General features: G+C 45.5%; 1 protein-coding gene across 3 annotated transcripts in view; it reads right to left on the bottom strand.

Moving 5' to 3' along the window:
- The window catches only part of asmtl (acetylserotonin O-methyltransferase-like), a 116,568-nt gene that overhangs the window by 38,966 nt on the left and 51,159 nt on the right, over positions 1-26,443 (bottom strand). For 2 of the 3 annotated variants that reach the window (XM_078545093.1, XM_078545094.1), the window contains exons 2-3: positions 14,808-14,944; positions 6,128-6,259 (exon numbers count right to left, since the gene is read on the bottom strand). In XM_078545093.1, the coding sequence (XP_078401219.1) occupies positions 6,128-6,259; positions 14,808-14,900 (225 nt within the window). In that variant the 5' untranslated portion in view covers positions 14,901-14,944. Of the gene's footprint in view, positions 1-6,127; positions 6,260-14,807; positions 14,945-17,545; positions 17,635-26,443 lie in introns of those variants that run through there. The other variant, XM_078545095.1, reaches the window with a different exon arrangement.

Below are 26,443 nucleotides of genomic sequence, written 5' to 3'. Positions count from 1 at the left end.
AACAGGCCAAGTGACTGTTGGAGCGGTGGAAAAATTGCCCATTGTAGGGGTTCAATTTATTCTGGGTAATGACATAGCTGAATCACAAACATAGGTGATGCCTCTGGTAGTTGAGCAGCCTGTAAAGGTGTCTTCAAGAGAAGTGTTGCAGAGACAGCATCCTGGATAGTCTTCAGATTGTGTGATAACGAGATCACAGGCTTATAGGTTGAAACCAGAAAAACAAGAAGGACAGGCAGCTCAAGGGCAGGAAGAAGGTGTTGAAATCCAATTAGCTAACACTGTGCTTGATAACATTGTTCAGGAAGAAAGACTAGAGGGCAATTCAGCTGAAGTGTTTAACTCAAGGAGGTTAGTGGAGCTACAGAAAAAAGATTTGCAAATACAACATTTATATCAAACAGCTTACTCAGAAACAGAGGCAAAATGTATTCCAAAATGTTATTACCTTAAGGGTAATATTTTAATGAGAAAATGGAGGCCTTATCATGTTTCAGCAAATGAAAGCTGGATAGAGGTACATCAGTTTGTTATCCCATTTGGGTATAGAAATGAGATTCTGAGGATAGCTCATGAAATTCCAATGGGGGGTCATTTAGGAATTAGAAAGACACAGGGGAAGGTGCAAAAACTTAATTTTGGCCTGGGTTGCATAGGGATGTAGTCAAATTGTGTGACATGTCACACATGTCAGGTGATAGGGAAACCACAAGCAGTGATTAAGCCAGCATCTTTTATTCCAATTCCAGCATTTGAAGAACTTTTACAACATGATTGATTGTGTAGGATCCCTCCCTAAGGCTAAAAGTGGAAATCAGTACTTACTGACAATAATGGATGAGTCTACCAGGTTTTCTGAAGCAATACCTTTGAGAAATATTACAATGAAGATTGTGGAAGAGTTAACTAATTTTTTTTTTACAAGATATAGTTTACCTAAAGAAATGCAATCAGATCAGGGTTCAAATTTTATGTCACGGCTGTTTAAGGAATGTAACAGTTTGGGGAACAAACAATTTAAGTCAACAGCTTATCATCCTGAGTCACAAGGGGCTTTGGAAAGATGGCACCATACTCTAAATGCTATAATGAGAGCGTAGTCAGGATTCTCCACAGGATTGGGATAGAGGAATTCCATTCTTGTTATTTGTTATTAGGGTCTCTCCTAATGCATTGACAGGTTTTAGTCCTTTCGAACTCGTCTATGGTCGTGTGGTAGTGGGCCTTATAGGATTGAAAAGAAACTGAGTGAAGTAAATTATTTAATAAATACTCTAGATAGGAGGGAGAAGCAGAGGGTCTGTCATGCAAATATGCTTAAAAAGTACCTTGACAGGGAAGAGGACCAAAAGGAGATATTATTGGTAGTAGATAATGAGAAAGAAGTAGAAATGCAGGATACTGAAATTGATTTTCCTCTGATCAAATTGGATAACGAGGGGGTACTTGAAAATTTAAATGTAATATTGAATTACCTTCCAGATAAGTGTCAAAGTAATTTGGAAAAGCTATTACAGCCAAATAAAGCTATTTGTGGAAACAAGTTGAGGAGGACAGATTTAGCTATATGTGATGAGTCTGTGGAAGTTGCATCTTCAGTAAGGTAACATCCTTATAGGTTAAATCCAGCAAAGTTATTACAAGTACAGAAAAAAATTGCCTTCATGCTTCAAAATGATACCATTGAGTCTAGTTGCAGTAACTGGAGTTCACCTATTGTTCTGGTACCGAAACCAGACGGAACACAAAGACTGTGTGTGGACTATCGAAAGGTGAATGCGGTAACAAAAGTGGATTCATATCCTATACCAAGGTTGAAGGATTGTATTGAAAAAGTGGAACAATCGAAATTTATCACAAAGGCTGACTTGCTAAAAGGATATTGGCAGGTACCGTTATCGGAGAGGGCAAAGGAGATATCGGCTTTTGTGACGCCAAATGGACTATATCAGTTTCAAGTCATGCCATTTGGTATGAAGAATGCACCTGCGACATTTCAAAGACTGACGAATCATGTAATTGCAGGTTTGAGCAATTGTGCTGTTTATATTGACGACTTAATAATTTTCAGTCCTACGTGCGAGGAGCATTTATAACATCTGGAAGAATTATTTACTGGAAGAATTATTTACTCGATTACAAGAAGCTAATTTAGTGATGAACTCGGCTAAAAGTAAATTTGCGAAAACGCAAGTTACGTATCTAGGCCATACTATTGGGCATGGTAAGATGGCTCCGAGAGGTGTGAAAGTCAAGGCTATCGTGGATTTCCCAGTGCCTACAACCAAACGAGAAGTTTTGAGATTTCTGGGCACGAGTGGGTTTTATCGGAAATTTGTACCAAATTTTAGCAGTGTGGTTGCTCCACTGACTGAACTATTAAAAAAGAACAAGATGTTTCAATAGACACAGGAGTGTCAGAAGGCATTTGACTGGTTGAAAACTGTATTAACTACAACACCAGTTTTGGCAGTACCCAATTACGCCAAGCAATTTAAGTTTGCTGTTGGCACAAGTGATGTAGGCATAGGGGCCGTGCTGTTACAAAAAGATGACACTGGAATTGAAAAACTGATAGGATATTTTTCACGGAAGTTGAATGCACAACAGAGAACATATTCAACAATCGAAAACGAGACTTTAGGTTTGGTGTTAGCATTGCAGCATTTCGAAATTTATGCGACAAACGATTTGTCAGAAATAATTGTTTATACAGACCACAATCCTTTAACGTTTCTGGACAAATTTCGAGAGAAATTCAAGACTATTCAGATGGTGTTTATTACTGCAACCATTTAATCTACAGATTATACGTGTCGCTGGATGAGAAAATCTGATTACAGATGCTTAATCAAGAGTTTGAAGATTAAAGGGAAAATTGGGGCATTTAGAAACCTGGACTCTGAACTGGAATGATTTCTGGTGATGCGAAGGATTTGGATATATATTATGTTAATGCATGCATCTGGTAATGTAATAGTGTAAGTATATAGATATGTATAGGAGATAGTATAAGATGGGTTAATAAAAACAAAGCCATCTTTTTAAATTAGGACGGTTCATTTTTCAATATGGAGGGGGATGTCAAGAAGATATAATAATTCTCGTAATATTATTGGAATTTATTGTGAAATAGAGTAATAGTGGGATGTGTCTATGTGTCCATATGTGTGTGTTTAAGACTTAATTGAATTAGAAGAGTCATACGGACTCGAAACATTAACTGTGTTCCTCTCCGCAGATGCTGTCAGACCTGCTGAGTTTTTCCAGGTATTTTTGTTTTTGTTTCAGCTACTCTGGGTGTTATGATGTAAGAGAAGGAGTTAGGTTTGAAAAGTTAATTAGGTAAACATGGAGAAGTTTAGAAACATAGGTTTCAAGGGAACATTTGCATTTTGAAATAAACCAGACTAGGTTGTTTTCAAAGGAGGGAGTGAAATGTGTCACCTAGCCAGGGACCGAAGTGAAGGGAACTCATTTTGAATTCGACTTGTTCAGGATATCATGTTTCTTTGCCTGGGTCTTTTAAAATCTGTGTCTTACTGTTGCCATAATGAAAGTGTAACTGGGAGTTAGATTGATGAGGAGATTTAGAAGTTATCATTGTAGTAATTTGTAGATCTATGTATGTATTTAAAATCATTTCTCTTATTAATAAATGTTTAACCTACTTTTGCAAAAATATTTTAAGACTTGGTGGTCCTATTACTACTGAATTCAAGGCACGCATCTCGAAATTTATACAATTTGAAAATTAGTTGTGCCAGTTGTTAAGTTTCCCTCTGAGATTTGAACAACTCAGCATTTACCATCTGTTGTGTCATAACAGTGTTTCTCATGTTACATGCAGCTCTAGTTTCCTGATTTATACAATTCCGAACATTACCACTACAGTTTGTTGACTTATAAACAACTCCCACCAATGTTTGCTGCCTTTGCCATTTCTTAGCCCCCATCCAAACTGAATCAATGGGCGGCAGGAAATTAGGCTGGTCTAAATTACGTCTGTAAATGCGTGGTGCGCAGCTGTCCACCCTCACTTCACTCGTGACTTTGAGGTGAGTGTAAAATTCAAAGCCTAGCTGCAACAGTGCTGCTCTGGGTTCTCAACAATGCCAGTAGGACACCTCACTAGCGCGGGTGTAGGGTTGGTCTGCTCACTGGTTTCCTCCATACTCCGGTCAAGTGTGTTCTTCGAGCCTCAGGCAGGGCTGCACTCTGAAACAAAGACCAACACTGAGACTGGAGGTGGTGTGGGGGAGGAGTACGGAGAGAGGCATGGGGAACATTGGACTATGGTGAGGTTGGAGTGGCGGGTGAAGGGGGACAGAGATATGGGGGACATTGGGCCATGGTGGGGTTGTGGGGGGGAGGGCGGCAATGGCAGGCAGAGGGGATGCCAAGGGTGGAGAAGCTGGAGCCCGACCTAGAAAGCTAGATCGCAGACACGGAAGTGAGTGGATGGGAATCGAACTTTATGAATGGGAGGGGATGAACACAGGTTCAGAATACAAGTCGGTGGGCAGTTCTGTTTATATGGCTCATGAGGGATGGGTTGCACAGACGCTCGTGGAGGTGGGGGAGGGGAAAGGTTTGGGCAAGGGATGGGTTGCTCAGAGACTCATGGAGGGAGTTTGGGGGAAGGGGGGCCGTGTTGTCATGAGTAAAGAAGGAACGGGAGAGCTCATTGAAAGATAGTCATGATCTCTGGTTTGAGGCCAAGAGGTTGGAGTGAGAGATGAAAGGCAGTCCTGGGGCTTTGTGGACCTCTTAGTCAGGGTGAGAGATTAAAGGCAGTCCTCGGGCTCTCTGGGCCATGCCACAGGGCAATGCATGGCATGCACATCGTAGACCCGCCCTAGGGAGGGGCAAGGCCTGTGTGTTCAATTGGGATAAGGCACAGCTTGTTGTGCAGAGCGTGGTCATGGTCTTACAATTGGTGGCCATGGAATTGTCTGGCTCACTACTAGGCTGTAGATGAGATGGAAATGCTTAGAGGAGGTAACTGCAACCTGTAAATGGGGAAAACGTAATAAAGGGGTATTCAAAGCTCTCCTTGGGTGTGGCGGGGGTGGGGGGGGGGTCCTCCACTGTAACTTTTCTATGGTTCCATGTGCTGTAATCTGCAAGGCTATGGACCAGGTGCTGGAAAGTGGGGTTAAAAATGAACAGCTAGCTTCTTCTTTCTCTTTTTACGGCCGGCGCAGACACGATGGGCTGAATGGCCTCTTTCTGCGCTGTAAGTTTTCTATGATTCTAACAGCCAGCAATTTAACCACATCAACCTGGCACATGACCACCAGAGGCTCAGGCCCTGAAAATACACCATGAGATGCTGACCCTTTCATAGAATCATACAACACAGGTGGCGGCTATTCAGCACATGTCTGCGCAGCTTTCTCTAAGAGCTCCTCAGCTAGTTCCACTCCCCTAACTTTTCCCACGTAATCCTGCAAACATTTTCTCTTCAGATAATGATCCAATTCCCTTTTGAAAGCTACAATTGAGTCTGCATCCACCACAATCTCAGGCAGTGTATTCCAGATCCTAACCACTCGCTACATGAAATAGTTTTTCCTCGTATCCACGTTGCTTCTTTTGCCATTCACCTTAAAACGGTGACCGCTGGTTCTCAACCCTTTAGCTGATGGGAAGAGTTTCTCCCTATCCACTCTGTCCAGATCCCTCATGATTTTGAACATCTCTATCAAATCTCCTCTCAAATCTTCTTTTCTCTAAAGAAAACAACCCCAGCCTCGCCAATCTGTCCACGTAACTGAAGGCTTTCATCCCTAGAAGCATTCTCGAAAATCTTTTCCGCACTCCCTCCACTGCCTTCACATCCTTCCTAAAATGCGGTGCCCTGAATTGGACACAATGCTCCAGTTGAGACTGAACCGGTGTTTGATAAAGGTTCACCATAACTTCTTTGTCTGAAGTTCTCCCTCTCCTATTTCAGCAGATATGTTAAACCATTTATTTTAAAGTATTCAAATGTTAATTTCCCATTGAAAAAATTTCAGGGCCCCACTACAAACGAAAACAATTACATTGGCGCTCAGATGTAGTAGAAACAGGCAACTGAAGGACTTTCAGTACATAATTTGATCAGCTTTTTATTACATACCAAGTGCATCCTTTTCGCCACTTCAAGGGCTTTTTCCCTTGCAGTTTCTGTTGCATAATCATATGGCATTTTAAAAGAGGACTTGTCAAGTGTCTCCCTAAACCATGATGGCACCACTTCAAACCTAAGACCCTGCAAAATGAGAAAAACAACATAGGTTACAAAACTCTGGGAAAAACAAACATTAGAAAAGGGTACTGAGCTAAACAGGTTAAATTATGAAGACTGGATGCATACTGTATTCCCTCTAGCACGGAAGATTAATGAGTGATCTAATTGAGCTGTTGAGGATGAACGCAGGATCTAATAGGATAAGTAGAAAGAAACAATCTCCTCTGGTGTAGGATCCAGAACAAGGGGTCATGACCTTAAAATTGGAGCTAGGCCATTCAGGGGTGATGTTCTTCCTCAAAGGTTGGTAGAGATCTGGAACACTCTCCCCAAAAAGCTGTTGAGAGTAGGTTAAGTGAAAATGTACAAACTGAGGTTGTTATATTGTTAGAGCAGGATTGTAATTATTAGGGATCCAAGATGGTTAAATTAAGTTAGGATACAGATCAACAATGATTTGATTGAATAGCTGAACAGACTTCAGGGCAGACAGGCTTACCTTTGCTCTTGTGCTCCTAATTGTTAACCCTTTAAATACCATGAACAAATTACTGCAGACATCATTACTTGCGGCTTCTTGGTTTTAATGCTGAAGACGCCCAAGACCAACAGTACTGTGCCCTAGAAACAACCCAATCAATCTCCAGGCCTAGCAACAGGTATTTTGGTTAAGGTTGTTCCCAACTCCAATCCAGGACCAAGGAGAGAGGGAGATTTCAATTCAAGAAGTAATGAGAAAAATAAGACAGACCAAGCGGAAGTCAATTCAGAAAAGAGTCAAATTAAAGCTGAGGTACAAAAACGGGACAGGGGAAAGAAAAAAAAAGATAAATGTTTAAAAATATATTTTATTTTTATGCTAAATTTAGCAGTCCAATGGTGAAATTGCATTCAAGTTACAGCATACTCTTTATGCTCTTTAAATTGTTTGTTAGCTCGTGGATGTGGGCAATGCTAACAAGGAGCTCCTGTAGGGAGTTGCATCACAAGTCCTTTTGTTATTAATGTGAGCATTGCTGGCATGGTTAGCATTTATTGCCCTTGAACTGAGTGGCTTGCTAGGCCATTTCAGAGGACAGTTAAGAGTCAACCACATTGCTGTGGGTCTGGAGCCACATGTAGGCCTGACCAGGTGAGGAAAACAAATTTCTTCACCTGAAGGACATTAGTGAACCACAGAGTGTTACAGCATAAAAGGAGGCTATTTGGCCCATCGTGTCTGCACCGACTCTCCGAATGAACATTATGACTAGTGCCATTCTCCTGCCTTTTCCCCATACCCCTGCAATTTATTTCTATTCAAATAATCATCTAACATCCTCTTGAATGCTTCAATTGAACATACCTCCACAGTTCCAGGCAGTGCCTTTCGGACTCGAACCACTCGCTGCGTGAAAAAGTTTTTTCTCACATCACATTTGCTCCCTTTGCAAATCACTTTAAATCTGTGCCATCTCGTTCTCAATCCTTTTGTAAGCGGTAGCAGTTTCTCCCTATCAACTCTATCCAGCCTCATGTTTGTCAACGCCTCCATCAAATCTCCCCTTAGCCTTCTCCTCTCCAAGGAGATCAGTCCCAACCTCTTCAATCCATCTTCGTAATTGAAGTTTCTCATTCCTGAACCATTCTTGTAAACCTCTTCTACACGCTCTCCAATGTGTTCACATCCTTCCTACAGTGTGGCACCCAAAACTGTACCGAATACTCCAGCTGAGCTCTAACTAGTGTCTTATATAAGCTCAGCATAATCTCCCTGCTCTTGTACTCTATGCCCCTATTAATAAAGCTCAGGATACTGTATGCTTTATTAACCGCTCTCTCTGCCTGTCCTGCCACCTTCAATGATCTATGCACATATACACCCAAGTTCCTCTGCTCCTGCACCCCCTAAGAATTGTACCCCTTATTTTATATTGTCTCTCCATGTTCTTCCTACCAAAATGCATCACCTCATACTTCTCCGCATTGAACTTTTTCTGCCACCTATTTCTGTACTCACTTGCACGTGGCATTGGGGGTAATCCGGAGATGACTATATGTGAGGTTCTGCTTGCTAATTTTCGACCTAGCTCCCTAAATTTTGATTGTAGGACCATATCCCCCTTACTACCTAAGTCATTGGTACCAACGTAGACCACGACCTCTGGCTGATCGCCCTCCCCCAGAAGAATGTCCTGCAGCCGCTCAGTGACATCTTTGACCCTGGCACCAGGGATGCAACATGCCATCCTGGAGTCACATCTACGGCTGCAGAAACACCTGTCTGTTCCCCTAGTTGATGAATCCCCTATCACTATTGCTCTTCCTTCTTCCTTCCTCCCCTCCTGTACAGCCGAGCCGCTCGTGGTACCACAAACTTGGCTCTGACTGCATTCCTCGGAGGAGCCAGTGCCCTCACCAGCTTCCAAAATGGAAAACCGATTTGTGAGCGGGGCCCCAGGGGACTCCTGCACTACCTGCCAAGTTCTCTTGGACTGCCTGGTGGTCACCACACCCTTTCTGTCTCCAGACTCCTAAGCTGCAGTGTGACCACCCCGCTGAACGTGCTATCCACTTAGCTCTCAGCCTTGCAGATGGGCCACAGTGACTCCAGCCAGTGCTCGAGCTCTGAAACCCGGAGCTCAAGTTTCGGCAGCTGGCAGCACTTCTTGCAAATGTGGTCATCTAGGGGACCGGTAGCATCCATGACTTCCCACATATCACAATACACACATTCCACTCGATCGAGCTGCCCTGCTACGTCTTAATTTTATTTTACTATGGTTTATTTATATTACTGACCCTGACTTTCCCTTATTCCTGGCGTTTCTCACTTAAATCTAACTTTTTTAAAAATAATGCGCTTTTCTAATTTACAGTAATTTAAAGACAGTCCCTAACAGCAGTTTCTTACCAACCAATGAACTTTGGGTTTTCCTGTGATGTCATTATGTTTTTTCTCACTCTCCTTTCGTACTCAGCGTGGGCTGGCTCCAAGCAGCTGACTGGTCCCGCTGCCTCTCCAGCTCTCAGGTAAGCAGTGTAGGCCTCGAGACCTCGATCCCAATTTATAGTCTCTCGCTTCGGGCTGCTTCCTTGCAGGTCTGCCCCCTCTCCGACTTCCAGGTAAGTGGTGAGCCAGATGGGTCGTTTCACGATCGTTATTCATGAGTCCGGCATTTTTTTTCCAGATTCGTTAATTGAATTTAAATTACCAGGGCTGCTGTGGTGAGGTCTGAATTCATATCCCTGCAGCATTAGTCCAGGCTTCTGGAATACTTGTCCAGTAGCTTTACCACTATGCTCCCACCCTTTCTAGTCATGGTCCTCCCACGGGGCACAGAATTAGAGGATTTTTACGCAGCAATGAAGTAAAACAGCAAAGTAGAAAACGGTGCTATGAAAAATTTGAATTGTCAGACAAGTCGAATAAAATTTAAATTAAGAGGCAATCCCTGATAATTGGGCAGATTAAATACATTTTTTTCCCCCTAATGTCGCTGTATGCAAGTACGAAATTAGCCATCCCAAGAAAAGAGGAGACAGGTTCTATTGAATGATTTTACCTAAAACACAAAACTGTCTTCTAACTTCCTGGAGGCTGCCTCGCTGACAAGTATATTTCTTGCATTTGTTGTCTCTGTTTAGGTGTACCCCAGAATTTTAGTCAGGAGCTCAGGAGGGTGGCCGGAAGGGGGTGGGGGTGAGGGTGGGGGAGGAGGTGGTGGCGGTGGTCAGAAGGGTAGTCGAGGGATGGGGGTGTCTGGAAGTAGTTGGGGTAGTGGTGGTCAGGGGGTAGTTGGGGGAGAGGTGGCAGTAGTAACCCAAGAGTTAGAAGTGATTTTAATTCTTCTAATTTTTCCGAGGTAACTATTTCTTCCAAGAGAGTCAGAACCACCTGAGGCCTCTGATTTAAATTGGAATTTGCGGTGGTTCCCAGTGCGGAGTAATTGCCCATCAGAAGTTTGAACTTCCTGGGCAATTCCCATGCAGCCCTTGCGTGGAGACTTCCAAGGGGAACCCCAGCACACCTTCTGGGGTACCTCCCGGCTAAAAGCCCCCAGGGATCGGAAGTTCTGTACCAAAATCTGGTATGAAACATTCTTTGCCATAGTAATATTCTGCTCAATGCAGTGCAGCAGTGTGGAGTCACCATCCTGAGAAGTCAGGGACCATTAATCTCTGAAGGTTATAAAAACAGAAAATGCTGGAAATACTCAGAAGGTCAAGTGGAAGACAGAAAAGTGTTGACGTTTCAGGTCAAAATGATCTTTCATCAGAGCCTCTTGGGCTTTTTTTGGAGTAAGTGAACTTGTTTTTTATTGATTCAAGTTGGTTGCACTCCCTCTAGTGGTGTAATAATGACACTTTTTTAAATTACAAAGAACACGAAAAGGGATGGGATAGGGAAAAGTTGAGAAGGTAACGCCGTAAACGACACTCTCATCATCTGGTTTCAAAAAAAGTAACCAGCTTGCTGCACAACCAGCACATCCTGAACAGCTTCTCGGATAACAGGAGTGACAGGTCTTTCCCTAACTAGCTGCATACAAAGCAGTGCCCCACTGACACTGGATTTTCATTGATACCTTCAGGACTATGAAGAGTCTCAACTTGTGCCACAACGAGGAAAGGTTTCATTCATCGTGAAAACTTTGTTTCCCCTTGGTTATTACAGAGTAATTGTTTACATATGAACATACAAACAAGGAGCAGGAGTAGGCCATTCGGCCCCTCAAGCCTGCTCTGCCATTTAATAAGATCATGGCTAATCTGATCGTAACCTCAAATCTGCATCACGCCTCCTGCCGATAACCTATCACCCCCTTTCTTACCAAGAATCTATCCACCTCTACCTTAAAAATATTCAAAGACTCTGCTTCCACCACTGTGTTTCTCCTTTTTTCTACAGCCCCCAGTCTAATTAGACGGCCTAATGGTGTTGACACACTCCCTCCTATGGTACAGACCATAAAACTTGGGTAAATTTTCCAGCATTGCTCAACTGCACTTTAGTCACCCAAATATCAGCACTCTTGTTCAGATAATTTACTATTCCAATAAGCCTTGATTGGAACAATTCTGATCAAGCATTACTGCTAAACCTTAAAACATCCCAATCCCCAAGGTTATTTTCTCCTCTCTTGAAGGACTTAATTATATTGAAATGCATATAGAATATACAGCACAGAAACAGGGGATTCATCTCACTTAATCTGTGCTAGTTTTCTACTCAAGTCTCCTCCCATTTTATCTACCTCACCTTCATCCTTTCAGTATAGTTTTCTATTCCCTTCTTTCTCACGTGCTTATTTAGCATCCTATTTGCCTCCAGCGTTTGTCGTGGTGGCGAGTTCCACATTTAAACCACTCTCTCAGTAAAGAAATTTCTCCTGATTTCCCTATTGCATTCCTTAGTAACTATCTTGTATTTGTGGCATGAAACATAAAATGCTGGAAACATTCAGCAGGTCAGGAGGCATTTGTGGAGAAGAGAAACAGGGTTAACATTTCAGGTATGTGCAGACTCGAGACGTTTAACTCTGCTTTTCTCTCTGCCGATGCTGCAAGATCTGCTGAATACTTCCTGCATTTTCTGTTTTTATTTCAGATTTCCAGTGCCCGTAGTATTCTGCCTTTATCTAGCTTTGATTCCTCCCACAAGTGGAAACATTCACTCCACATCTACCCTGTCCAATCCATTCATAATTTTAACATCCTCTTATCAGCTCGCCTCTAAAGTCTACAATTTTTCCTAAAAAAAAGTCCCAAGTTGTTCAATCTTCCTTACTATTGTGATCTCTCAGTTCCGGCAGCATCCTTGGAAATCTTTTTTTGTACTTTCTCCAGTGTTTCTACGTTTGTTTTGTCCCTAGATCTCTTTGCCCTACCTTTACTTAAAGTGTAAGTAATGTTTCTATTTTTTGTACAAAACATTTATCTATGTTCACGTTCAATTGCCACTTAACTGCACGGTCTGCAAATTTTCTTAATGTCTTTGCATAATACATTGCATTCTTCCTCGCTGTTAGCTTTACCCCAGTTTGGCAACATTTGAAAATTTTGGTGGAGTTACTTGTTCCCTCGTTCAAATCATTAATTTACATTATGAGCAAGAGAGGTTTGAGCACTGGTACTTGTGGAACATTACTTTCTACCTTTTTCCAATCTGAATGGCCACCCTTTATCGCTACTCTGCTTTCTGTTTTTTAGTCAGTTTGCTATCCAATCGGTTATTTGCCCCTTGTCATGAATAATTTATCCTGGGATCGTACGGAATTTGAACGTCGCTGAAAAGAGAGGCGTGTTGCTGAAGCTTTAACATTGTTGTGATCGTTTGAAATTTGGCATTCTTGCATTTGTCCCATGAATGCAAGACGAAAGCCTTTGACAACATGTCTCTCTTTACAGCAATATTCGTCCTGGTATATTAGCTGGTATATCAGGTTGTAAAAACTCTCCTGCACCGTGGTCAGCATTAGTGTGATAGCCCCGACAGTCTAATAAAGAAATGTGATTTAAGTACTGCTTTTATAACCTCGAGATGTCCAAATTAAGATCATTGGAGAAAGAACCAGAAATGAGGAAAACAACTTTTTTTTTTAAAACACAGCAAGTTGTTATATTCTGGAATGCACTTCCTGAAAAGGTAATGGAAGCAGGCTCAAACATAACTTTCAAAAGAGAATACTTAAAGAGCATAAAACAGTTACAATACAAAAGGAGATGATTTTGCCTTTTGCATCATGCTGGCTACAGGGAAACTTGATGGGGAAGTATTTACAGGGTTAAGAAGAAAGAGCAGGAAAGCAGGACTAACTGGGCAAAATCTTACAAAGAGCCGGCGAGGACATGATGACTGAATAGCTTCCTTTTGTGCTGTATGATTCTAAGTGCAAACATGTATTTCATTTAAGCACAGCAAGATCCCAAATACAGCAACTGAATAAATGACCAGGTAGTCTGTTTTTAGGTAAAGGCAAAATACTGCGGATGCTGGGAATCTGAAACAAAAGCAAAAAAATGCTGGGAAAACTCAGCAGGTCTGACAGCATCTGTGGAGAGAAAGACAGAGTTAACGTTTCAAGTCCATATGTCCGTGCTTTGAAGAGAAGCCATACGGACTCGAAATGTTAACTCTGTCTTTCTCTCCGCAGATGCTGTCAGACCTGCTGAGTTATTCCAGCATTTTTTGCTTTTGTGTCTGTTTTTAGGCGTTTATTGTGGGCTCAGTGTCGGTCAGGATACCAGGAGAACACCCTTGCTCTCCTTTAAATAGTGCCACAGATATTTACGTCCATCCAAGAGGTACATAGTTTAACATCTCATCCCAAAGTCGGCACATTGGACAGTGACCTTCTCACTCAGAGGACAGCGCTACACTTGAGCCTAGCCTGACACCTAATATTCTGCCAATACTAGACATCAAGGTTCATAAATTTGCTCACAAATGAATAACTATTTGGAAAAGTTACCACAAAGTGAGCAGTGTTTATGGAATTGCACCTCGGCAAGAAATCAAAATCTGGAGTTTCCTTTACTTTGATACAAGTGATAATCCACTTACATTGACGGGGTTGTGACTGGTCTAAAATTAATCAGAAACTCTAGGGAATTTTTTTTCAGAAAGGAGTGAAGAGGAGTAAGAAAGTTAGCAAGAAATCCAAAAACAATAAATCGCAGAATCAAAAAAACACAGTGCAGAAGAGGCCCTTCGGCTCATCGAGTCTGCACCGACACGTGAGAAACACCTGACCTACCTACCTAATCCCATTTACCAGCATTTGGCCCATAACCTTGAATGTTATGACGTGCTAAGTGCTCATCCAGGTACTTTTTAAAGGGTGTGAGGCAACTCGCCTCCACCACCCAGGCAGCACATTCCAGACTGTCACCACCCTCTGGGTAAAAAGGTTTTCCTCACATCCCCCCTAAACCTCCTTCCCCTCACCTTGAACTTATGTCCCCTTGTGACTGACCCTTCAACTAAGGGGAACAGCTGCTCCCTATCCACCCTGTCCATGCCCCTCATAATTTTGTACACCTCGATCAGGTCGCCCCTCAGTCTTCTCTGCTCCAACGAAAACAACCCAAGTATATCCAACCTCTCTTCATAACTTAAATGTTTCATTACTTAAATGCAACATCCTAGTGAATCTCCTCTGCACCCCCTCCAGTGCAATCACATCCTCCCTATAATGTGGCAACCAGAACTGCACACAGTACTCCAGCTATGGCCTCACCAAGGTTCTATACAACTCCAACATGACCTCCCTACTTTTATAATCTTTGCCTCGATTGATAAAGGCAAGTGTCCCATATGCCTTTTACACCACCCCACTAACATGTCCCTCCACCTTCAGAGATCTGTAGGCATTTACAAAATTGAAAATGAGTTCACTGAGTATAAGTTTCACGAGGTGGGATATATAGCTTGGTTAAGAACAGTTAAAAGCAAACATACATATGGCAAAAGTCTTCGCATTCCATTTTCAGCAATATTACATTACTGAGTTTTTAAACTGCTTTATTTCAGAGCATAAAGTGCAGACACAAGTAAACCATTGAGTAACAGTAAACCTGTACTTACAATGTTGGTCAAAATTTCCCTTCGGCGTGGTGAAGCACTGGCAAGGACCACACGTTTCCCTACAAGTTTGGAAATGACTGGATTCAGCACCATGATGTTTATCAACTATTTTTATTTTTCAGTTGTCTCACCTTCGCCTAAATAGAGAAAATAAAAAAGAGGTAATTATTATAAACTATACAGCCAGGCTGTATATCATATGAAACAAAAACAAAAATACCTGGAAAAACTCAGCAGGTCTGACAGCATCTGCGGAGAGGAATACAGTTGACGTTTCGAGTCCGAATGACACTTCATCAGAACTAAGGAAATAGAGAAATGAGGTGAAATATAAGCTGGTAGAGGGGGGTGAGACAGGTGGAGCTGGATAGGGGGCCAGTGATAGGTGGAGGCAAAGAAGAGATTACCAAAGATGTCATAGACAAAAGGACAGAGGGGTGTTGACGATGGTGATATTATCTAAGCAATGTGCTAATGGGGACATAAGGGTAGCAAGCAGGACAAGCTAGTGGCAGATGGCCCTAGTGGGGGTGGGATGGTGGGGAGGGATCAACATGGACTAAAAGGTGGAGATAAAACAATAGATCGAAACAAATTTAAAAATAGGTGGGAAAAGAAAGATTTTTTTTTAAATGATAAATTATTGGAAAAAGGGGGATCGGAAAGGGGGTGGAGATGGAGGAGAGAGTTCATGATCTGAAATTGTTGAACTCAATATTAAGTCCGGAAGGCTGTAAAGTACCTAGTCGGAAGATGAGGTGCTGTTCCTCCAGTTTGCGTTGAGCTTCACTGGAACATTGCAGCAGGCCAAGGACGGACATGTGGGCACAAGAGCAGGGTGGTTGTTGTTGAAATGGCAAGCGACAGGGAGGTCTGGGTCATGCTTGCAGACAGACCGAAGGTGTTCCGCAAAGCGGTCACCCAGTCTGCGTTTGGTCTCTCCAATGTAGAGGAGACCGCATTGGGAGCAGCGAATGCAGTAGACTAAATTGCGGGAAGTGCAAGTGAAACACTGCTTCACTTGAAAGGAGTGTTTGGGCCCTTGGACGGTGAGGAGAGGGGGGAAGTAAAGGGGCAGGTGTTGCACCTTCTGCGGTTGCATGGGAAGGTGCCTTGGTAGAGGTGTAGGGGGTGATGGAAGAGTGGACCAGGGTGTCCCGGAGGGAATGAACCCTGCGGAAAGACGCCGGGGGGGTGAAGGGAAGATGTGTTTGGTAGTGGCATCATGCTGGAGTTGGCGGAAATGGTGGAGGATGATCCTTTGAACGCGGAGGCTGGTGGGGTGATAAGTGAGGACAAGGGGGACCCTATCATGGTTCTGGGAGGGAGAGGAAGGTGTGAGGGCGGATGCGCAGGAGATGGGCAGGACACGGTTGAGGGCCCTGTCAACCACCGTGGGTGGAAAACCTCGGTTAAGGAAGAAGGAAGACATGTCAGAGGAACTGTTTTTGAAGGTAGCATCATCAGAACAGATGCGACAAAGGCGAAGGAACTGAGAGAATGGGATGGAGTCCTTACAGGAAGTGGGGTGTGAGGAGCTGTAGTCGAGGTAGCTGTGGGAGTCAGTAGGCTTGTAATGGATATTGGCGGACAGTCTTATCACCAGAAATTGAGACAGAGAGGTCAAGGAAGGGAAGGGAAGTGTCAGAGATGGACCACGTGAAAATGATGGGGGGGTGGAAATTGGAAGCAAAATTAATCAATTTTTCCAGATCCAGACGAGAGCATGAAGCAGCACCGAAGTAATCATCGATGTACTGGAGAAAGAGTTGTGGGAGGGGGCCGGAGTAGGACTGGAACAAGGAATGTTCCACATACCCCATAAAGAGACAGGCATAGCTGGAGCCCATGCGGGTACCCATAGCCATATCTCATTTTCTCCAAATAAAAGGTGAGTTTAAGGAGAAATTGTTCAGTGAGAGAACAAGTTCAGCCAGACGGAGGAGAGTAGTGGTGGATGGGGATTGTTCGGGCCTCTGTTCAAGGAAGAAGCTAAGGGCCATCAGACCATCCTGGTGGGGGATGGAGGTGTAGAGGGATTGGACGTCCATGCAGAAGAGGAGGCGGTTGGGGCCAGGGAACTGGAAATTGTTGATATGATGTAGGGTGTCAGAGGAATCACGGATGTAGGTGGGAAAAGACTGCACAAGGGGAGAGAGAAGGGAGTCATGATAGCGAGAAATGAGTTCCATGGGGCAGGAACAGGCTGACACGATCGGTCTGCCGGGACAGTCCTGTTTGTGGATTTTAGGTAGGAGGTAGAAGCGGGCCATCCGAGGTTGGGAGACTATGAGGTTGGAAGCTGTGGAGGGAAGATCTCCAGAGGAGATGTATATCATATGAACTTTGACACATACATATTTACACCAGCATGGTTCAAAACCTGGAGCACCGAAGCCATAGGTGCATTATTTGTTAACGTGAGATCTGAGCCTATCTTTTCATTTGCTCAAGCACCTGCCAGATATCACCAGACTGTGCTTGAACTGGTATACACCGACAGTGCTTTATAATCTCAGATAGACAAAACTGGGAGAGATATATTAAACTTTCAAAAGTGGTTAAAAAATTTTTAAAACACCACAATTTTTCAGCAAAGATGTGAAAGCAAATTTTATAGTGATCTGAAATTCTTGAATTGAGAAAGTTTAAGCAAATTACATTTGTTTCTGAAGAATGAGCTGATGTTTTTAATTTAGATTTACGTTTAAGCTTAAATAAAGCTTTACATTGCTTATTTCACTGTCAAGCCAACAAGAGATGCAAGGTAAGCCTGGAGCCTGCACGAAGAACCCACAGTAAACTCCAATCTAAAGCCTGCCCCATCGGGCTTCTTTAAAAGGTTCAGCTAATGCAAATAAAATACACATACACACTGACATTACAGCTCTGACAAAAGATCATTGACCTGAAACATGAACTCTCGTTTTCTCTCCCCACAGATGCAATCAGCCCATGGGAATTTCCAGCTTTTTCTGTTTTTAAATTTGACAGCAACATACAGGCACAAACCCAGACCCATACTGACAGAAAGACATTGGCACATTCACAGACACTTGCTTGCACAGTCAGCAGCACACTTGCACTGGCACGTGCAGACCCTGGCACACACGCAGACACTGGCACACTGGCTCATTTATAGGCACTTGCACACTCGCAGACACTGGCACATTCATCAACACTTGCATGCACAGTCACTGGCACACATGCAAACATGGCACGCACACTGGCACGTGCAGACACTGGCACAGTCACAGACACTAGCACACTCATCAACGCTTGCATGCAAAGTCACTGGCGCACACACAGACACTGACACACACACACACTGGCACATGTGCAGACACTGGCACATTCATAAGCACTTGCATACACAGTCACTTGCAGACATTGGCACACATACACTAGCATATGTGCAGACATTGGCACATGCGCAGGCACTGGCACATGTGCAGACACTGACACAGTCGCAGACTGGCACATTCATCAACACGTGCACATGCGGACACTGGCACAAAAAATAAGCACACGTGCAGACGCTGGCACAAAACACCAGCGCACGTGCAGACGCTGGCACAAAACACCAGCGCACGTGCAGACGCTGGCACAAAACACCAGCGCACGTGCAGACGCTGGCACAAAACACCAGCGCACGTGCAGACGCTGGCACAAAACACCAGCGCACGTGCAGACGCTGGCACAAAACACCAGCGCACGTGCAGACGCTGGCACAAAACACCAGCATATGTGCAGACACTGGCACACACACCGACACTTGCATGCAGTCACTGGCACACACGCTGCCATATCTGTCAACACTTTCATGCACAGCCACTGGCACACACACAGACACTGGTGCACACACACAATGGCACATGTGCAAACACTGGCACACACACAAAAACTGGAACAAAACACTGGCACACACACATGCACATTCATCGACACTTGCATGCACAGTCACTATTACATGCACAGGCACTGGCATAGACACAGGCACTGGCGCATTCAACAACACTTTCATGAACAGTCACTAGCACGCACACACACTGGCAAACATGCAGACACTGGCATATGCACTACACTGACACAAAACACTGGCACATGTGCAGACACTGACGCACACATCAACACTTGCATGCACAGTCACTGGCACACACACAGATACTGGAACACACACTGGCATATGTGCAGACGTTGGCACATGTGCAGAAATTGGCACAAAACATTGGCACATGTGCAGACACTGGCACAGACACAGGCACACACATCGACACTTGCATGCAGTGCCACTGGCACACGTGCAGACTCTGGCACACACTGGCATATGTGCAGACATTGGCACTTGCAGGCACAGGCACAAGCCCAGGCAATGGCACACGCCCAGACACAGGCACCCACACACATCCAGACACTCACACAGATAATGGCACACAGCCAGACACTGGCACTGGCACTCACACACACCCAGACACTGGCACTCACACACACCCAGACACTGGCACTCAATCAGGCACTCACACAGACACTGGCACACATCCAAACACTGGCGTGCACACACAAACACTGGCACATGTGCAGACACTGGCACATGCGTAGACAGTGGCACATGTGCAGACATGATCACTCACGTACTGGCACACACAAAGACACTGGCACTCACACACACACTGGCACACACACAAACACACTGGCACTCACACATACACTGGCGTACACGCAAACACACTGCAGCACACACACAAACACACTGCAGCACACACACAAACACACTGGCACACACACACACACACTGGCACTCACACAAACACTGGCACTCACACACACACTGGCACTCACACACACACACTGGCACACACACACACTGGCACACACACACACACTGGCACACACACACATTGGCACACACACACACACTGGCGCACACACAAACACTGGCACACACACAAACACACTGGCACACACACAAACACACTGGCACTCAGACAAACACTGGCACTCACACAAACACTGGCACTCACACAAACACTGGTACAGCCACAAACACTGGTACACACACAAACACACTGGCAAACACACAAACACACTGGCAAACACACAAACAGACTGGCACTCACACACACACACACTGGCGCACACACACACACACACAAACACACTGGCACTCACACAAACACACTGGCACTCACACAAACACACTGGCACTCACACACACAGGCACTCACACACACACACTGGCACACACACACACACACTGGCACACACACACACAAACACACTGGCACACGCACACAGACACACAAACACACTGGCACACACACAAACACACTGGCACACACACACAAACACACTGGCACACGCGCACACACACACACACAGACAAACACACTGGCACTCACACAAACACACTGGCACACGCACAAACACACTGGTACTCACACAAACACACTGGCACACAAACACAGACAAACACACTGGCACTCACACAAACACGCTAGCACCCACAAAAAACACTGGCACACACACAAACACACTGGCAGAAACACAAACACACTGGCACAAACACACTGGCACAAACACAAACACACGGGCACACACACAAACACACTGGCACTCACAAACACACTGGCAGACACACAAACACACGGGCACTCACACAAACACACTGGCACACACACAAACACAGTGGCACAAACACAAACACACTGGCACAAACACACTGGCACACACACAAACACACTGGCACAAACACAAACACACTGGCATAAACACAAACACGCTGGCACACACACAAACACACTGGCACACACACAAACACACTGGCACATACACACACACACACACACACACACACACAGACAAACACACTGGCACTCACAAACACACTGGCACACGCACAAACACACTGGCACACACACAAACACACTGGCACACACACAAACACACTGGCACACACACAAACACACTGGCACACACACAGACAAACACACTGGCACACACACAGACAAACACACTGGCACTCACACAAACACACTGGCACACACACACAGACAAACACACTGGCACACAGACAAACACACTGGCACACACACAAACACACTGGCACACACACAAACACACTGGCACAAACACAAACACACTGGCACACACACAAACACACGGGCACACACACAAACACACGGGCACACACAAACACACGGGCACACACACAAACACACTGGCACACACACAAACACACTGGCACAAACACAAACACACTGGCACAAACACAAACACACTGGCACAAACACAAACACACTGGCACACACACAAATACGGGCACACACAAACACACGGGCACACACACAAACATACGGGCACACACACAAACACACGGGCACACACACAAACACACTGACACACAAACACACGGGCACACACAAAAACACACGGGCACACACAAACACACGGGCACTCACACAAACACACGGGCACTCACACAAACACACAGGCACTCACACAAACACACGGGCACACACACAAACACACGGGCACTCACACAAACACACTGGCACACACACAAACACACTGGCACACACAAACACAAACACACTGGCACAAACACAAACACATGGGCACTCACACAAACACATGGGCACTGACAAAAACACACTGGCACTGACACAAACACACTGGCACTCACACAAACACACTGGCACACACACAAACACGGGCACACACACAAACACACGGGCACACACAAAAACACGGGCACACACACAAACACACGGGCACACACACAAACACACGGGCACACACACAAACACACGGGCACACACACAAACACACTGGCACACACACAAACACACTGGCACACACAAACACACGGGCACACACACAAACACACGGGCACACACACAAACACACTGGCACACACACAAACACACTGGCACACACACAAACACACGGGCACACACACAAACACACGGGCACTCACACAAACACACTGGCACTCACACAAACACACTGGCACACACACAAACACACACCAGCACACACACAAACACACACCAACAAACACACTGGCACACACCAACAAACACGCTGGCACACACCAACAAACACACTGGCACACACACAAACACACTGGCACACACCAACACACTGGCACACACCAACAAACACAATGGCACACACCAACAAACACACTGGCACACACCAACAAACACACTGGCACACACCAACAAACACACTGGCACACACACAAACACACTGGCACACACCAACAAACACACTGGCACACACACAAACACACTGGCACACACACAAACACACTGGCACACACACAAGCACACTGGCACACACTCAAACACACTGGCACACACACAAACACACTGGCACACACACAAACACACTGGCACACACCAACAAACACACTGGCACACACCCAAACACACTGACACTCACACAAACACACTGGCACACACCAACAAACACACTGGCACACACCAACAAACACACTGGCACACCAACAAACACACTGGCACACACCAACAAACACACTGGCACACACCAACAAACACACTGGCACACACCAACAAACACACTGGCACACACCAACAAACACAAAGGCACACACACAAACACACTGGCACACACAGAAACACACTGGCACACACAGAAACACACTGGCACACACAGAAACACACTGGCACATGCACACACAAACACACTGGCAAACACAAACACACTGGCGCACACACAAACACACTGGCACACACACAAACACACTGGCACTCACACAAACACACTGGCACACACCAATAAACACACTGGCACACACCAACAAACACACTGGCACACACCAACAAACACACTGGCACACACACAAACACACTGGCACACACAAACACTCACACAAACACACTGGCACACACACAAACACACTGGCACTCACACAAACACACGGGCACACACACAAACACACGGGCACACACAAACACACTGGCACAAACACAAACACACTGGCACACACAAACACAAACACACTGGCACAAACACAAACACACGGGCACTCACACAAACACACGGGCACTCACACAAACACACTGGCACTCACACAAACACACTGGCACACACCAACAAACACACTGGCACACACACAAACACACTGGCACACACACAAACACACTGGCACACACCAACAAACACACTGGCACACACCAACAAACACAATGGCACACACCAACAAACACACTGGCAAACACCAACAAACACAGTGGCACACACCAACAAACACACTGGCACTCACACAAACACACTGGCACACACCAACAAACACACTGGCACACACACAAACACACTGGCACACACACAAACACACTGGCACACACACAAGCACACTGGCACACACACACAAGCACACTGGCACTCACACAAACACACTGGCACACACCAACAAACACACTGGCACACACCAACAAACACACTGGCACACACCAACAAACACACTGGCACACACCAACAAACACACTGGCACACACACAAACACACTGGCACAGACACAAACACACTGGCACACACAGAAACACACTGGCACACAGAAACACAGTGGCACATGCACACACAAACACACTGGCACTCACACAAACACACGGGCACAGACACAAACACACTGGCACACACAGAAACACACTGGTACACACCAACAAACACACTGGCACATGCACACACAAACACACTGGCACTCACACAAACACACGGGCACATGCACACACAAACACACTGGAACACACACAAACACACGGGCACACACAGAAACACACTGGCACATGCACACACAAACACACGGGCACACACACAAACAAACTGGCACACACACAAACACACTGGCACTCACACAAACACACTGGCACTCAAACACACTAGCACACACCAACAAACACACTGGCACACACCAACAAACACACTGGCACACACCAACAAACACACTGGCAAACACACAAACACACTGGCACACACCAACAAACACACTGGCAAACACCCAAACACACTGGCACTCACACAAACACACTGGCACACACCAACAAACACACTGGCACACACCAACAAACACACTGACACACACCAACAAACACACTGGCACACACACAAACACACTGGCACACACAAACACTCACACAAACACACTGGCACACACACAAACACACTGGCACTCACACAAACACACGGGCACACACACAAACACACTGGCACACACACAAACACACTGGCACTCACACAAACACACGGGTACACACACAAACACACTGGCACACACACAAACACACTGGCACTCACACAAAAACACACGGGCACACACACAAACACACTGGCACTCACACAAACACACGGGCACACACACAAACACACTGGCACAGACACAAACACACTGGCACACAGAAACACACTGGCACATGCACACACAAACACACTGGCACTCACACAAACACACGGGCACACACACAAACACACTGTAACACACACAAACACTGGCACTCAAACACACGGGCACACACACAAACACACTGGCACTCACACAAACACACGGGCACACACACAAACACACTGGCACAGACACAAGCACACTGGCACAGACACAAACACACTGGCACACACCAACAAACACACTGGCACACACAAACACACTGGCACTCACACAAACACACGGGCACATGCACACACAAACACACTGGCACTCACACAAACACACTGGCACTCACAAACACACTGGCACTCTCACAAACACACTGGCACTCACACAAACACACTGGCACATGCACAAATACACTGGCACTCACACAAACACACGGGCACACACACAAACACACTGGCACTCACACAAACACACTGGCACATGCACAAACACACTGGCACTCACACAAACACACTGGCACACACACAAACACGGGCACGCACACAAACACACGGGCACACACAAAAACACGGGCACACACACAAACACACGGGCACACACACAAACACACTGGCACACACACAAACACACTGGCACACACACAAACACACTGGCACACACCAACAAACACACTGGCACACACCAACAAACACAATGGCACACACCAACAAACACACTGGCAAACACCAACAAACACACTGGCACACACCAACAAACACACTGGCACTCACACAAACACACTGGCACACACCAACAAACACACTGGCACACACACAAACACACTGGCACACACACAAACACACTGGCACACACAAACACACTGGCACACACACAAACACACTGGCACACACACACAAGCACACTGGCACTCACACAAACACACTGGCACACACCAACAAACACACTGGCACATACCAACAAACACACTGGCACACACCAACAAACACACTGGCACACACCAACAAACACACTGGCACACACCAACAAACACACTGGCACACACCAACAAACACACTGGCACACACACAAACACACTGGCACACAGAAACACAGTGGCACATGCACACACAAACACACTGGCACTCACACAAACACACGGGCACAGACACAAACACACTGGCACACACAGAAACACACTGGCACACACCAACAAACACACTGGCACATGCACACACAAACACACTGGCACTCACACAAACACACGGGCACATGCACACACAAACACACTGGAACACACACAAACACACGGGCACACACAGAAACACACTGGCACATGCACACACAAACACACGGGCACACACACAAACAAACTGGCACACACACAAACACACTGGCACTCACACAAACACACTGGCACTCAAACACACTAGCACACACCAACAAACACACTGGTACACACACAAACACACTGGCACACACACAAACACACTGGCACTCACACAAACACACTGGCACTCAAACACACTAGCACACACCAACAAACACACTGGCACACACCAACAAACACACTGGCACACACCAACAAACACACTGGCACACACCAACAAACACACTGGCAAACACACAAACACACTGGCACACACCAACAAACACACTGGCAAACACACAAACACACTGGCACTCACACAAACACACTGGCACACACCAACAAACACACTGGCACACACCAACAAACACACTGACACACACCAACAAACACACTGGCACACACACAAACACACTGGCACACACAAACACTCACACAAACACACTGGCACACACACAAACACACTGGCACTCACACAAACACACGGGCACACACACAAACACACGGGCACACACACAAACACACTGGCACTCACACAAACACACGGGTACACACACAAACACACTGGCACACACACAAACACACTGGCACTCACACAAAAACACACGGGCACACACACAAACACACTGGCACTCACACAAACACACGGGCACACACACAAACACACTGGCACAGACACAAACACACTGGCACACAGAAACACACTGGCACATGCACACACAAACACACTGGCACTCACACAAACACACGGGCACACACACAAACACACTGTAACACACACAAACACTGGCACTCAAACACACGGGCACACACACAAACACACTGGCACTCACACAAACACACAGGCACACACACAAACACACTGGCACAGACACAAGCACACTGGCACAGACACAA

The sequence above is a fragment of the Cetorhinus maximus genome, chromosome 7 (genome assembly GCF_964194155.1).
Source record: "Cetorhinus maximus chromosome 7, sCetMax3.hap1.1, whole genome shotgun sequence".
NCBI lineage: Eukaryota > Metazoa > Chordata > Chondrichthyes > Lamniformes > Cetorhinidae > Cetorhinus > Cetorhinus maximus.
The sequence above is the reverse complement of the archived record's forward strand: the minus strand, read 5'-3'. Positions and strand labels throughout refer to the sequence as shown.